General features: G+C 49.2%; 1 protein-coding gene across 1 annotated transcript; it reads right to left on the reverse strand.

Moving 5' to 3' along the window:
- Positions 1-2,984: 2,984 nt before the first annotated feature.
- On the reverse strand, positions 2,985-6,326 carry LOC119383439 (uncharacterized). Its single transcript, XM_037651571.2, has 2 exons — positions 5,817-6,326; positions 2,985-3,988 (listed from the first exon to the last, which is right to left on the reverse strand). Exons 1-2 carry the CDS (start codon positions 6,324-6,326, stop codon positions 3,044-3,046), a joined length of 1,455 nt encoding a protein of 484 aa, XP_037507499.2. The 3' UTR covers positions 2,985-3,043.
- Between the last annotated feature and the right edge of the window lie 8,396 nt (positions 6,327-14,722).

Genomic DNA, 14,722 nt, shown 5'->3' on the forward strand with positions numbered 1-14,722 from the left:
GGAATGGACTTCCTAAGTGACCACGGCGCCGTCATCGACCTGAGGTCTGAGTCGATAACGCTAACCTCAGACAAAGTGCTCCCGCCCCACGCCACACCAGGGAACCATGCATTGAATGTGATAGAAGAGCAGGTGACCGTTCCGCCGCACTCCAGCGTTATTATCTCCGTCGGCACCGAAAAACCTGCGAACCTTGAAGGCGTCATCGAGGGCGGTCAGCACGTACTCCTGAACCGTCAAATTTGCGTCGCACGAGGTATCCGAGCTGCGTGACGGTAAAGCAAAGGCAGTGCTGACAAACTTCAGCCACGAATATAGGCACCTCAACATTGGTACGACGGTTGCCTACATCGACGAATGTGTAGCCGCCAGTGATGCTTTCACCCTCTTCGATGCTGCCGAACCTGCTTCGACGAATAGAGGTCCCCAACCGGATTTTGACGTCAACCCGAGCCTTCCGAAGGTCAAGCAAGACCAGCTCTAAACCCTGCTCCTGCAATACAAGGACTGTTTCTCGTCGTCATCACGGGTCCGACAAACGCCCCTTTCTAAGCACCGCATTATAACAGAAGAAAATTCTCGACCACTCCGTCAGAGCCCCTACAGAGTTTCGACGCGAGAACGTGAGGCCATAAAGAAACAAGTCGACGAAATGCTACGCGACGACATCATCCAGCCTTCGAAGAGTCTGTGGGCGTCACCCGTGGTGTTAGTGAAGAAGAAGGACGGGACACTGCGCTTCTGCGTTGGTTATCGGCGCCTGAATAAAATCACGAAGAAGGACGTGTACCCCCTCCCACGGATAGACGACACCCTAGATCGACTTCACAACGCGACGTACTTTTCGTCGATGGACCTCAAGACCGGCTATTGGCAGATCGAAGTAGACGAAAGAGACCGAGAAAAGACCGCTTTTATAACACCCGACGGCCTCTTGTTCAAGGTCATGCCTTTCGGTCTTTGCTCGGCACCTGCGACGTTCCAGCGCGTCATGGACACCGTACTGGCCGGATTGAAGTGGCAGACATGCCTTGTGTATTTGGACGACGTCGTCATGTTTTCCTCGACCTTCGACAAGCATCTCCGGCGGTTTGAGGCAGTACTTCAAGCAATCAAGACCTCTAGACTGACCCTGAAGCCAGAAAAGTACCTATTCGCGTACGACGAGCTCTTGTTTCTGGGTCATGTGATCAACAAGTCTGGAGTGCGCCCAGACCCGCGGAAAACAGCTGCCATCGCCGACTTCGCGCCACCCACCGACAAGAAGGCCGTGCGCCGATTTCTCGCCTTATGCGCCTATTACAGACGCTTCGTCAAAAGCTTTTCACGGATCGCCGAACCACTGACGCTTCTCACGAAGACTAACGTGGAATTCAGGTGGGAAACGGCGCAAGTGCAAGCCTTTCAAGAACTTAAGCGACGCCTGCAGACGCCACCCATACTTGTGCATTTCGACGATTGCGCCGATACGGAAATACACACCGACGCAAGCAGCGTAGGACTCGGTGCCGTCCTTGTGCAAAAGACTGACGGGCTTAAAAGGGTTATCAGTTATGCTAGCCGGTCCATATCCAAGGCAGAAGCCAACTATTCCACAACAGAAAAGGAATGTCTTGCCATCCTCTGGGCTACGTCAAAGTTTCGCCCCTACCTCTATGGCAGGCCCTTCAAAGTTGTCAGTGACCATCACGCCTTATGTTGGCTAGCTAACTTGAAGGACCCTTCAGGTCGTCTCGCACGATGGAGTCTGAGGCTTCAAGAATTCGACATTACAGTCGTGTACAAGTCCGGACGAAAACACTCTGACGCCGACTGCCTGTCTCGTGCCCCCGTCGACGCCTCCGCTTACTTACAACGTGCCTAACAAGCTCGACAGCTCGCCCGCCTGCGCATCAAGACCCAGCAGTACACCGACAGCCGTCGCTACAATCTTCGACGACGCTTCGTGGAATACCAGCCCGGCGACCGTGTTTGGGTCTGGACGCCGATACGCCGATGTGGGCTTAGCGAAAAACTCCTTCAGCGATACTTCGGGCCATACAAGGTTCTTCGACGTCGCGGCGCTCTTGACTGCGAGGTCATCCCGGACGGCATTACGAACTCCCAGAGACGCCGCGCACGACCTGAAGTCGTCCATGTCGTGCGCCTTAAGCCGTTTTTTGCGCGTTAGCGAACTTGGGGAGTCTGCTTTTTCCTTTGTTATTGTAATTTATTTGTGTATGCACTTGTTTTTCTTTCTCTTCTATGTTCGTTCACAAGCATCGGGACGATGCTTCTTCAGTGGGGGGCAATGCCACGCCCACTTCTTGTTTTATTTTGATGTGTTCCGGTCTGACCGGCAAGGACGGTTATCCACGCTTGACGCTGGCCGCGAAGCAGTGTTCGAGAAGCTTCGCGATTGTAGTAGATCATTTTGTTAAGATTGCGCGCCGCACGCGAATGTTCCAGCTTTGTCGAGAGATAACGCCGCCACCAGCGATATCGCTGGAAAGTTCGATAGCGCCTGTATAAAAGCCGACGTGCTTGACCGCTTGTCAGTTGATCGACGGTCGACGCCCTGTTCGCCGCTATCAGTGTACAGCATGTATTGCTGTAGTTTGAGTTTTCATTTTCCGGCCACAAGTTCGGCCAAATAAATAGTTTCATCTTGAACACGCCTGCTGCTGTCCTCATCGACGTCACGACCACGTGATAATATGTACATCCAGCCTAAAATGGACGAACACAAGAAACGGTGACAAGGACAGGAAAGAGGCTAGATTTGTTCTCTATAACTGTTGCTATTGCTCGTCTGCATGTTTCAGTTAAAGATCAGACAACCAGCAACAAGAAATAATTTAGTTGTCATGCAATATTTCATATCGAAAACGTTAAAAAGTATTAAGAAAAAATAAAGGACACATATATGTGCATACAAATATCAAAGCTAACGTAATATAACCAGGAAGAACTGGGTAAATGTTTTGGTGCTATTTACAAAAAAAAAGAACCTCTTATCGTGGCAGGGTTGCAAGATACTGGCGCCCCATGTAAGCTATCACGGTCAAGGCCTGAAACGAACGATGTCCAGCTGCACGCATATGAACAAGCTGATTGCGATGAGCAGGAACACGAATATCACCGTGCGCTTAGTTATCGGCAGGGCACAGAGCTTCGCCTGCATCCTCAGCGACGTCGTGAAGAGGAGGAACGAGTCGAGCTCGGACTGCGGCACGTCGCGATAAACGAAGGGCCGCGCCGTCAGTTCGGGGCCCAGCTCCCGCACGTGACGACACGTCGAGCTGAGCCGGCTCGCCTGGACCAGAGGGATGAGGACGAGGGAGAGCCAGACGAAGACGTTGAGCCAGGCGGCCAGGAACCGAATCCAGTGTGTCCAAGGGGTGCCCAGGAGCGCGTAGAAGCACACCACCATCCTCGAGGTCACCCAGATGGTCTGCACCGTCACCGCAAAAGCCTGCCTCTGGTTGAGGTACCGGACGCTCTTGCGCGCCTCCTCGACGCCGCGGAAGAACTCGAGGAAGGTGATCCTCCTCTCGCGCACGGCCTGCGACATGTTCTGCAGGTAGACGAGCAGCAGCTGGCAGTGGATGGCGTAACTGGTCGCTAAGGTCATGCTCACGACGTCGCGGAAGAGAATCATCGCCACGAGAGCACCGAGCAGGAAGTAGTGCACCTCCTGGTCGTCTTCCGCGACGTACATCCACTTGAGCTTGAGCGTGCCGCCGGCGCAGATGTTGAGCACCTGCGAGGCCAACGACGCGACGATCCAGAGGACGCCGGCGGCGTAGACGGCGTGCAGCCGGCGCGTGATGCGTTTCTTGGCGACGTTCCAGACGTCGGTCGGTGTCAGCTGGAGGAAGACCTTCTCGACAAGAGACTGGAACTGCTCGTTCTCGTGCGAGCGCGTGTGCATCAGGGCGACGACGTACGCTGCCATCTGCATCATGGCGGGTAAGACGTACACAGCGAACGAGCTGCTTCCGCACGTCTGCAGCGAAAAAAAAAATAAATAAAATAAACGACCGATATGAAGGGGAAAAGTTTATGGCTAACACAAATTCATTGAGTTGGAAGCGTTGTTTACTCATTTATATGTAGTGCGCTTGTGAACCGCAGAATTGAAGCAAGTATGTATTACGTTCCTCCGGTCTAGAGCTACATGCATTCAGCACCGTCGTTCTTTTTATAGATCGAATGGCGTTCACACAGTATTATATTAAAAAGGTATAGGTCGCGAAAATAAGTCAGGAATGTAATTACACACAATCTCGCATCCTCTCTGATTGCCCTGGTTATCGTGCAGAACGACGGACAATTACCATTGCAATGACCGCTTAATTTGGACGACTGTCCCCAGAACATTCGAATCAAAAGAGTACAGGAGGGCGTCAAACAACGTTTCGTAGCAGTCCAGCCACGGTAAATTGGTTCATAACGTCTGGCATTGGTCGAACCTTTCGACCCTTAAAATATTCTAAAAGTTCACTTTACATTATGTCGGCCACCTCTCAGACAGAAACGTGGATCGCTCTTAAATGACACCTCTCAGACAGAAACGTGGATCGCTCTTAAATGCCACCCCTCAGACAGAAACGTGGATCGCTCTTAAGTGCCACCTCTCAGACAGAAACGTGGATCGCTCTTAAGCGCCACCTCTCAGACAGAAACGTGGATCGCTCTTAAGTGCCACCTCTCAGACAGAAACGTCGATCGCTCTTAAGTGCCACCTCTCAGACAGAAATATGGATCGCTCTTAAGTGCCACCTCTCAGACAGAAACGTGGATCGCTCTTAAGTGCCACCTCTCAGACAGAAACGTGGATCGCTCTTAAGTGCCACCTCTCAGACAGAAACGTGGATCGCTCTTAAGTGCCACCTCTCAGACAGAAACGTGGATCGCTCTTAAATGCCACCTCTCAGACAGAAACGTGGATCGCTCTTAAATGCCACCTCTCAGACAGAAACGTGGATCGCTCTTAAATGCCACCTCTCAGACAGAAACGTGGATCGCTCTTAAGTGCCACCTCTCAGACAGAAACGTGGATCGCTCTTAAGTGCCACCTCTCAGACAGAAACGTGGATCGCTCTTAAGTGCCACCTCTCAGACAGAAACGTGGATCGCTCTTAAGTGCCACCTCTCAGACAGAAACGTGGATCGCTCTTAAGTGCTACCTCTCAGACAGAAACGTGGATCGCTCTTAAGTGCCACCTCTCAGACAGAAACGTGGATCGCTCTTAAGTGCCACCTCTCAGACAGAAACGTGCATCGCTCTTAAATGCCACCTCTCAGACAGAAACGTGGATCGCTCTTAAGTGCCACCTCTCAGACAGAAACGTGGATCGCTCTTAAATGTACTGCTACGACAATTTATGTAATCCGAGGGTGAATTTAGTAACCACAAATAACACCGCTCGTGGCATGTTGAACGATTTCAAATTAAAAACACTTAAAAATAACTCATTCACGACTTCAGATTATAGTGCATGAAATTCCTACGAGATGAGTACAGGCCAAGTGAACTCAGCTGCACTTTCTCTCCCTAGGACCACATCCTTTAGACGTTTTAGTCTTGTATGTAATCTCTAATCACATAAGAATGGCTTACTGGGCGTGTTGGTTCAGCGTATTTCGTAGTGAAAGGGGCGACGACGACAGCGGACGAAAGGGAGAGTCATACACACACACACACGGAGGCGCTCCGCGTGCGCGTATGACTCTTCCTCTGTCCGTTGTCGTCTTCGCGCCTTGCACTTCAAAATAACCGCATCATTTTCGCTGACTTTTGCTAAGGAAATTCAGGGAGCCGCCATAATCACCATGTCCTTTCCCTGGACAAATTCGTTGCGCGTGATGGCCGAGTCTAACGCTTGCGACCTGTAGCTGATCATGCCGTCCCTACGGAAGCAGGCCGTGTATTGAAGCACGTGACCCAGGACTAGGACAACGAAGACGACGACGTTGTGCATGAAGTTGAGGGTCTGCAGCACCGGCTGACAGCGCACGTGCTCGCTGGTGTCCACCAGGGGCCGCCAGCCGACCATGGCGAGTAGACGGTAGTATTGGCGGAGCACGTTCTGCTGGCAGAAACTGAGCACCACCGACGTAGACACCTCCATGGGAACGTGCATGTCCAAGAAGACGCTCGGACGCACGGCCACGTAGCCCGCGTTTCCGCACACAATCGGGAACGAAGGCGAGGCGCGGCTCGACTCCGAGGAGAGTCGGAACTCGTCCTTGAGCTCCTGGCCGTTTGTCGTGGGCACATCTTCCTGGACAGATGTCGCGACCAGCGGTGTGTCCTCGGCAGGAGTCACGAAGATCTCCATTGGCTCTACCGCGCAAAGAGAATGTAATGAATGCATCATTAAAGGGGCGGTTCTCAAAATTTGCGGTTCTCATCGAAACATAGAAGGAGAGGGTCTTTTGTACCTCTACCTATATGAAAAATGCACTGTGCAGTAACATTTCAGTACAAAATAAGCCGTAGAAGTCGCCGGCTTTAAACCCCGCCCACCGCCGACGACCGCCATTTTGCCATGGCGTTTGTGACGTCATGTGTAGCGTGGAGCGGAGCTGTCGTCATCCACCCAAATTTAAGCCACTGAAAACGTTCAACTTGAATGCCAAGCTGAAGAAAACTGAAATAGCTCGAATGCACGCGCAGCTTACCACGGAACAAAAGCATTCGCCGGAATGCAGGCGTTCGCACAGCAAGCAGCTTGTTACGTCGCGGCTCACAAGTGCGTCATTGGTTCCGGGCTCAGGCCGCTCACGTGTTTATAAATATGTTCAATTGTAAATTAAGTGCTCGATCAAATGCTCTAAAACTACGTCAGCTTGTTTGTGAACGCACAAGGATTAACGCACATAACACAGATTACGATCGAACATTGAGTGTCATGGCCCCTGTAAAGTGTTTTCAACTTTAGCTAACGGTGGTCTGTGGCTCGAACTAGATGCGAGTGATAGAAAAAGAAATGGGATAGGAGTAGACATACTGTTGGTGGCGCATTCGGGCTCGTCGTTAGAAATGTACGCGACACAGTTCAAGTGAACAGTTGGAGATGCATTACGGAACGAGCAAAGTATATGACGCTACAGACGTATGATGGCTCGGATTTTCTCAGGTACGCTTAAGCATTGGATCCTATCTCCTATACAGAGGAAATCGCACCAGCGCAGCGTGCTGCGGTCATGCACTGCCCTGCAGGTATTGCTAACGTTCCTAGTTTACCAACGCCCTACTTAAGCGAAAAAGGAAAAAAGAAAGAACATATGTATCGGAGGCTGATTTTCGGATTTCGCATAGAACGAAAAATTTGTAGCCTTATAAGAACTTTGTTTCCTATTGTTTTTCCCGCTACTACTCAGTGTCACACACACACACACACACACACACACACACACACACACACACACACACACACACACACACACACACACACACACACACACACACACACACACACACACACACACACACACACACACACACACACACACACACACACAAAAAGAAGATCGAGTGGAAACTAAAAAAAAAAAGGAAAAAGACTTACGCGTTCAATTCGCATGTCGATAGGCGAAGAAGAGACAGCGACAGGTTCTCAATCTGAGTGCAGGCTCAGGTTGAGACGCTGTAATTTGAGCATGCGTTAATCAAACAAACGTGTTGATCGGTATTCTCATGTTCTTTGAGGGGCAGCCACCTTTGGCGAAGGGGTTGCGGATCATTGGGAACGAACAACGGCGACAGCGTCCGGCATATCCTTGTCGCAAGTGTTCGCTCCCCATAAGCTGCTAGGCAACGAAATGTACAGTTCCTGCGCACCGAGAGGTGATCACTGGGCTCAAGAATGTGTATGATTGCTCTAAGCGCGATTGCGATAGTAAAGAATCTATAGAAATTACAAAAGAGGCGGCAAGCGAAAAAGCACGTCGCCTAGGAGACGATACGAGAAATCGCACTTCATATCGCCATGGCGAGGTGCGCAGAAAGGACTATGACCTTAACACGCACCCTTCTTCCGCGTTGTGAGCTGACGTCGAGTTAAAGTCTTGCGATATATAATCAACACATTCGTGCAATCTCCCTCGAAGATCTGTCGCAAGCGAAACGTTAAAGGGACACTAAAGTGAAACAATGAAACAGTTTAGACTGATAAATTATAGTTTGAAAACATTACCGTCGTTAATTTTACAAGCACTGGTTTGCTGACAGTAGAGCAATCACGTCCAAAATTTTATTTTTAAACTTCGGGCCAGAATCTTCGCACGTGACGTCACAGATTTCATAGTGTACTTCCGTATTTTGACGACATTGGCGCAACGAAAGTTCCTGAAACTTGAAAGTGGACAATGAGCTTAATTTTTTTCAATTAGCAACTACGTCGGCCCTAGTAGACGCCATCAAAATCTATGATGTCACGGCGACTGGTGCGGGAACATCGAGGTACCATCGCCACCCGCTTTCTTTCTTGGCGCGTTTTTTCGCTTACCAAGCGTCTTCTCGCGACAAGCGTGGTGATTTTGGTATTGTGAAGGAGTAATTTATTAGTACGATAGGAAAGCCCCGATAGGAATAGAAAACATCAGGTCAGAGAACTTCGACATGCCAGGTGAGGGTACAACTCAAGGAGCTATCCTCTCGCCCCGTTTATTCAATTTAGGCGTGAACAGGCTACAGCAAGGCGATTATGGCAAATTCCAGACTTATAATTCTCGCTGTATGCGGATGACATCACCCTGTGGGCGACAACAGGCCCTCTACAGGTACAAAGAACAAGTCTTGCAAGAAGGAAAGATTACTTTTAAGGGCTCGTTTTTTCTTTGTTAGACACAATATTAATCAGAATTAACAGACAGCAATGCCAAGGAAAATATAGGGGTGTTATTTGTAGTAATTAGAATATAAATGTGAAGAAAGTAAAGTGGACGAAAAGATAACTTGCCGCCGGCAGGGACTGAATCTGTGACCTTCGAATAACGCGTCCAATGCTCTACCACTGAGCTACGGCGGCGGTCATCTCCCCGTGCACTTTATAGGGTATATATGTGGATTGAAACTTAGGAGTGTAGTCAGCGCCAGTCGCAGCCATGGCGGTGAGTGTGGAACACTCTTTTTTCTGCCTTTTTGGCGTCACGTAGCACGTGATCTATTTACAAGCAGGCAGCTGTCTTGCAGAAGTCTTGCAAGAAGCGATAGAAGCAGTAAATGATTTTGCAGAACAAAGTGGCATCTCCCGCGCACCAGACAAATCCGAATGGATAAGGCTACACGGCAGTAATTATCGGAAAGACCAAAGCGTTAGCCTGTGGTTAGGCAACACGGAAATCCAGGAAAAACAAAGAATCCGAATCCTAGGTCAATGGATACAAGAAAACCGCAGAGCAGACTTCATTATTAAAGTGCTGAAAGCGACCATCGAACAAATAGCTCGCATGATAAACAGAGTGCCAAGAAAAGGCAGAGGTCTAACGGAGACGGAAGCCATCCGACTAGTACACGCGTTTATTATCAATAGGGTCACATACAGCCTGCCGTATCAAGAGCTCAGCCCTAGCGAAACCAAAGAAGTGGAAGTGATCTTACGGACGGCCTATAAAGCGGCATTGAGACTCCCACACAGCACATCCACTGGGAAACTACTAACGCTCGGACTTCATAATAGTTTCGAGGAGCTGAGGGCAGCGACTGTGCTGGGGCAAAGGGAGCGCCTAGAACGCTCAAAAGCAGGGAGGCGGGTCCTCGCGATTGAAATTTACCTCTCCGACCCACTACTGCGAGGAGGACCTCGTTTCTGTACCCGAGACTTTACGGAAACAAGTGATAGTTTCTCCGATTCCGAAGGACATGAGTCCACTCTACCACGGCGCAAGGCGCGCTGCTAGAGCGAGACAACTCACTAAAAATTTTGGCGGGCACCGTGGCGTCATTTACACGGACGTCGCCAAGTCCGATCATGGTCACATTCTAACGGCAGTAAATGACTCCAAACACTCAAGTATAACAATCTCGGCCTCAGTGCGCACCCATTGTACGAGCACAGCTGAAGAAACTGCAATAGCTTTAGTAATTAGACAAGCAGACGCAAGCGGGAACTCGATAGCAGTCATGACTGACTCGCAAGCGGCGTGCCGAATGTCCATAAACGAACGTCTACCGCGCATAACCCTGAAGCTACTACGCGAATTACTCTGCGAATCACACAGCATTAATAATAATATCTGGGGTTTAACGTCCCAAAACCATGATATGATTATGAGAGACCCCGTAGTGGAGGGCTCCGGAAATTTCGGCCACCTGGGGTTCTTTAACGTGCACCTAAATCTAAGTATACTCAAACATTTTCGCCTCCATGGAAACTGTCACCGCCGCGGCCGGGATTCGATCCCGCGACCTTGGGGTCGAATCACACAGCATTACATGATGTCCGGGACACTCGGGAGTCCCAGGAAACGAACGGGCAAATGCACTAGCTCGCGAACTAGTGAACCGAGCAGACGCCGCGGCGAGTAAAATGCCAAGAGACCCCAACCCGCAGACACCCTGGAGCACCAGCGTCGCGAGCGACAAATCTACGCGTCTCCGCATCCGCAGCTCGGAGTAGGAGGTGCTCGGAAATACAGAAAAATCCAGACAAATACCTATCCGCACTTGGGACCAGTGGCGTAGCCAGAGGGGGAGGGGGGGCACACTGGGCCCGTGCCTCCTCCCCCCCCCCCCCGAATTTTTTTCTGCCATGGAATACAGAGCGCAAAATGACACTCGACCACATTTACTTGCCCGGACTTCACGTCGGATCAAGGGCGTGCCCCCCCCCCCCCCCCTCCCCTCGAAAAAAACTTTCTGCGTACGCCACCGCTTGCGACTATGGCACGCAATGTGGCCAATGCCGGTCAATGTCCATTGTGCGGGGGGCAGCCGTCTCTTCCCCACATTGTGTGGGAATGTGTATCTAGGCCAACAAACAAAAGCTCCCCTCTGGCACAGACCTTACTCAGGGAACCTTGGGAGGCCGACCTCGCTCGAGCTGACTTGAAGACCCAGAGGGTCTCTTGGATCAGACTGGGCGTACAGCAACGGCCACTGGAGTCCTGGACTAGGGACCCGCCCTTGCTGCTCCCTTATCTATCTTAGTTATAGAATAAAGTTTTTCAATCAATCAATCAATCAATCAATCAATCAATCAATCAATCAATCAATCAATCAATCAATCAATCAATCAATCAATCAATCAATCAATCAATCAATCAATCAATCAATCAATCAATACGAGAAAAATTCTTTTAACATGAAAGTGTTTTATGCCGGGGTCCACCAAGACTTCACTGACGTATTTCCAGCACGGATATGACGTCGTAAAATGTAAAATAACAGATGACAAAGAAAAAAAACAAGAAAGAGTTCCGTCGTCGGGAATTGAGCCCACGACCACTCGCTCCGCAGCGCGCGGCGCGAAACCACTCGACCACAAAGCCCACGTTCTTCAGCAGACTAACGGCGAGCTATGTATATACACCATTTACCGCTGGCGGTACGCGGAGCTTGGAGACACTTGTTTTCGTTATCACCAGCGAGATGGCGCGAATGGTGCGCTTTAAAGGCTGTCGCCCCGCTCGTTGCGATGCGCGCACGCGTCCACCTGTACTTTGACTTACAGGGCGTGGTCGGCCGTGCGCGCGCGCTTATCTCGTGATGGGGGCGGTTTATACGTCTTGTGCTTTCACCGCAATTTTACGTTGAAGTTACGCAGTGCGCGAAGGTCGCTTCGCTCGCTGCAGCGGCCGCGTTTGCTAAAGGAGCACGCTGCTCAAACACGAAGAAGTAACAACTGCGACAGTTGTTAGTTCGCGCTCGTCCTGTGTGTGTTCTTCTCGTGCGTCCTTTGTGCTTGAGCAGCGTACTACAAGTTTCGAGATGCTTGCCGTTTTTCGCGTTACATTCCAATTCGTTGCTGTCGCATTCGTTGCTTCGCCCTTGCGGCGAAATATTGCACAATAAGCTCTCACCTACTTCTGTGAAGGCACGTTTCACTTGCGTGTCGATGAAGTGGATGCGCTTGAAAGACGAGGACGAAGAAGAGACGGGACGCACACTGCGCAACTTACAACTTGTTTATTGGAAAAAAGGGGTAGCGTCACTTATACACACTGAAGCACGTGACACAGGGCCTGCGCATTGCACGTTACTGAGCACTCAAATATTCAACCTCTTGCTCAGACAATGTCAGTGAAGCTATGCTGACACACGATTCTGCGCGTTGTAAAATATATTTTGCTTCAACTACGAGCCTCGCCGATTGATTATAGTTGCGAGATATGACTGTGCCCTGCTCAAATTTCGGGGTGCAGGGGCACCTTTGGCAGTGAGTTGCGAGATGACCGTTGTTACCGTTCCTGACATTATTGCTGTGTTCTCTTAGACGCTCGTTTAGGCAGCGCCCAGTTTGTCCTACATATACCTTTCCAGGTGAAAGTGGAATGTTGTACACAACACCGTTCTGGCACTTCGTCCTCGTCTTTCAAGCGCATCCACTTCATCGACATGCAGAACCAACTGGCCCAACTAAGTGCCCTGACAGATTCACTTGCGTGTTATACCGATTTCTATGACAGAGGGATCAGCCATGTTTTATTTTTCTCTTTGTGTCCCTCTAAATTATAGTTACATCGGTATGGTGCGATAGGCAAGATACTGTGTTTGCGACAGGTTCTAGGTTATAACAAAGGTGCTCAACCGCCATTTCTGCTTACCCTCTCCTTTCAAGAACAGGCCCACACTACATTATAGATAGGTGTAAATAAATGAATAAAACGTGGCAACGACGGCTCCTTTGTCAGAACGTATACATAAAACGTAAACTCTTCGCTATAGTTTGTATTGGCAGGAAGCCAAGGCTTTCTGAAAAAGAAGAAAAATCTAAGCAAGAACAGATAGCGTTCGACGTGCTCGCTCAAGTAGTCTGTTGCCCCGACCTCACAGGCGCTGCCATTTCCGTGTTCGCACAACACCGATACGGAACGTCTTATATGTTCTTTCGTTTGCTTTTTTCTCTTCTTGAGGCTGCAAGGTCTTAAGTACGTACAGTCGAGGAAGCAGATATAGACAATACCAGCATGAACGGGGCTTTCGCTTGTGAATTATTTCTTTCTCCATCCCTCAACGGAAGTCTTGAGGGCCTGCGAGCGCTAGCTGCCTGCGTTCCATGAATGGCCGATATCAAGACGAAGTTCACTACGCCAGCTGTGCAGCTGACAGAATAATACCGGAAATTCGTATGTTCACAAATGCGTTCCCAATTGAAGTACCTGCGCAAGCGCACTAAGCAATTCATGGAGGAAACTTATAAACGCTGTGGAGCGAAACCGTATCTTCTGCCTAAACTTAATCGACTGACACCTAAGCGTTAGAAAAATTAAATTAGGGAGTTTGATGCGACTAAACCACGATATGGTTATAAGGGTAACGGGTTACTCTAGATTAATTAAAAATGGCTCTCCCTCAGCCAGAATGGGGGAGGAGTGAAGGCCATGGATAGTCGCACGCCTATCGGCACAAATCTGTACAAATCATAATGGGCCCGACCACGCGCATCGCTGATGTCTTGCTGTCGTTTTGCGAAAAGCCTTTAGCTACTGGTCCACTTACTGCTGGCGTGTCACAACGACTTTCTTTTGTTTCGCAGGAAAGTTGTTCGTTATGCCCCATATTTTGTAAAAAACAAAAATTGCGACAATGTACGCAGGTGTAAGCTTCAGCAGCGCACATAGAAATAAAATGAAAAGACTGTTTTCACAGTTTCAAAATGCTTTCGCCGCCCTGAAGTTATAGAGTACCTAAATTTGGTGGGTTCTTGTTTTCGAAAATGTACAGTACGAGCAGTGAGATAACATTGCTGGGCGTAGTAAACGATAAAATGATATCACGAAAGAACCATTAAAGTCCGATAGATATCTGATATCGGCTAGGATGTGCGAATGAATATGATGAGGTTGTAGGACATGGCCACTGACTGCAATCGAGGTCAGTTTCCGTAGGTTGCAGGACCATGAAGGTTCGGACTGGCGGCACTCGTGTGAGCTTTGACCGAGCTTCATATCGTCACGAAGTGGGCTGAGAAACTATATTTTATGTCCCTTATTGCGCTTGAAAAAAAAATATTGGCCGCATCTGTTATTCTTGCTGCGTCTTTTTTTGTTCATAGCTTCGCGTTTTTGTTATTTCAGACTAGCTTTCCCAAAACAGACGTCACCAGAACAAGTGTTACCAACGCTATCTGACGTTTTTCTGTGCGGCAGATTTTCTAGAAACAAGCGAGGAGCAAGATTTGAAAATAATGATGAACGCAGTAATTCTGCAAGCAGTATATTTTATGAAGCAAACAAACCTCTTTTCGCTCGAAACGTTTCACGAATAATCAAAGTGATGCTTAGATTCAAACTATATTAGAACTTAAAAGGCACGTTATTAGTCAACATGGAACGTCAGCCCCAATCTTAGCTGTTATAGCGAAGTAAAAATTAAGGCAAAACCTTAATTTCGTCAAAATTATAAATGTTGGGAACACAAGCTGGTCCTTTCAAGCGCGACTGGTTCTTTACTAGCTTTTCTTAGTAATGTTTTCAATAGTTAGTATTATAGGATTGTGAAAACTTGTGCTGGGTTGGCTCATGATCATCGTGTTATATTGTGCAGGGGAACGATGTCAAAAAGAAGGTC

Source organism: Rhipicephalus sanguineus, chromosome 2 (assembly GCF_013339695.2).
Source record: "Rhipicephalus sanguineus isolate Rsan-2018 chromosome 2, BIME_Rsan_1.4, whole genome shotgun sequence".
Lineage (NCBI taxonomy): Eukaryota > Metazoa > Arthropoda > Arachnida > Ixodida > Ixodidae > Rhipicephalus > Rhipicephalus sanguineus.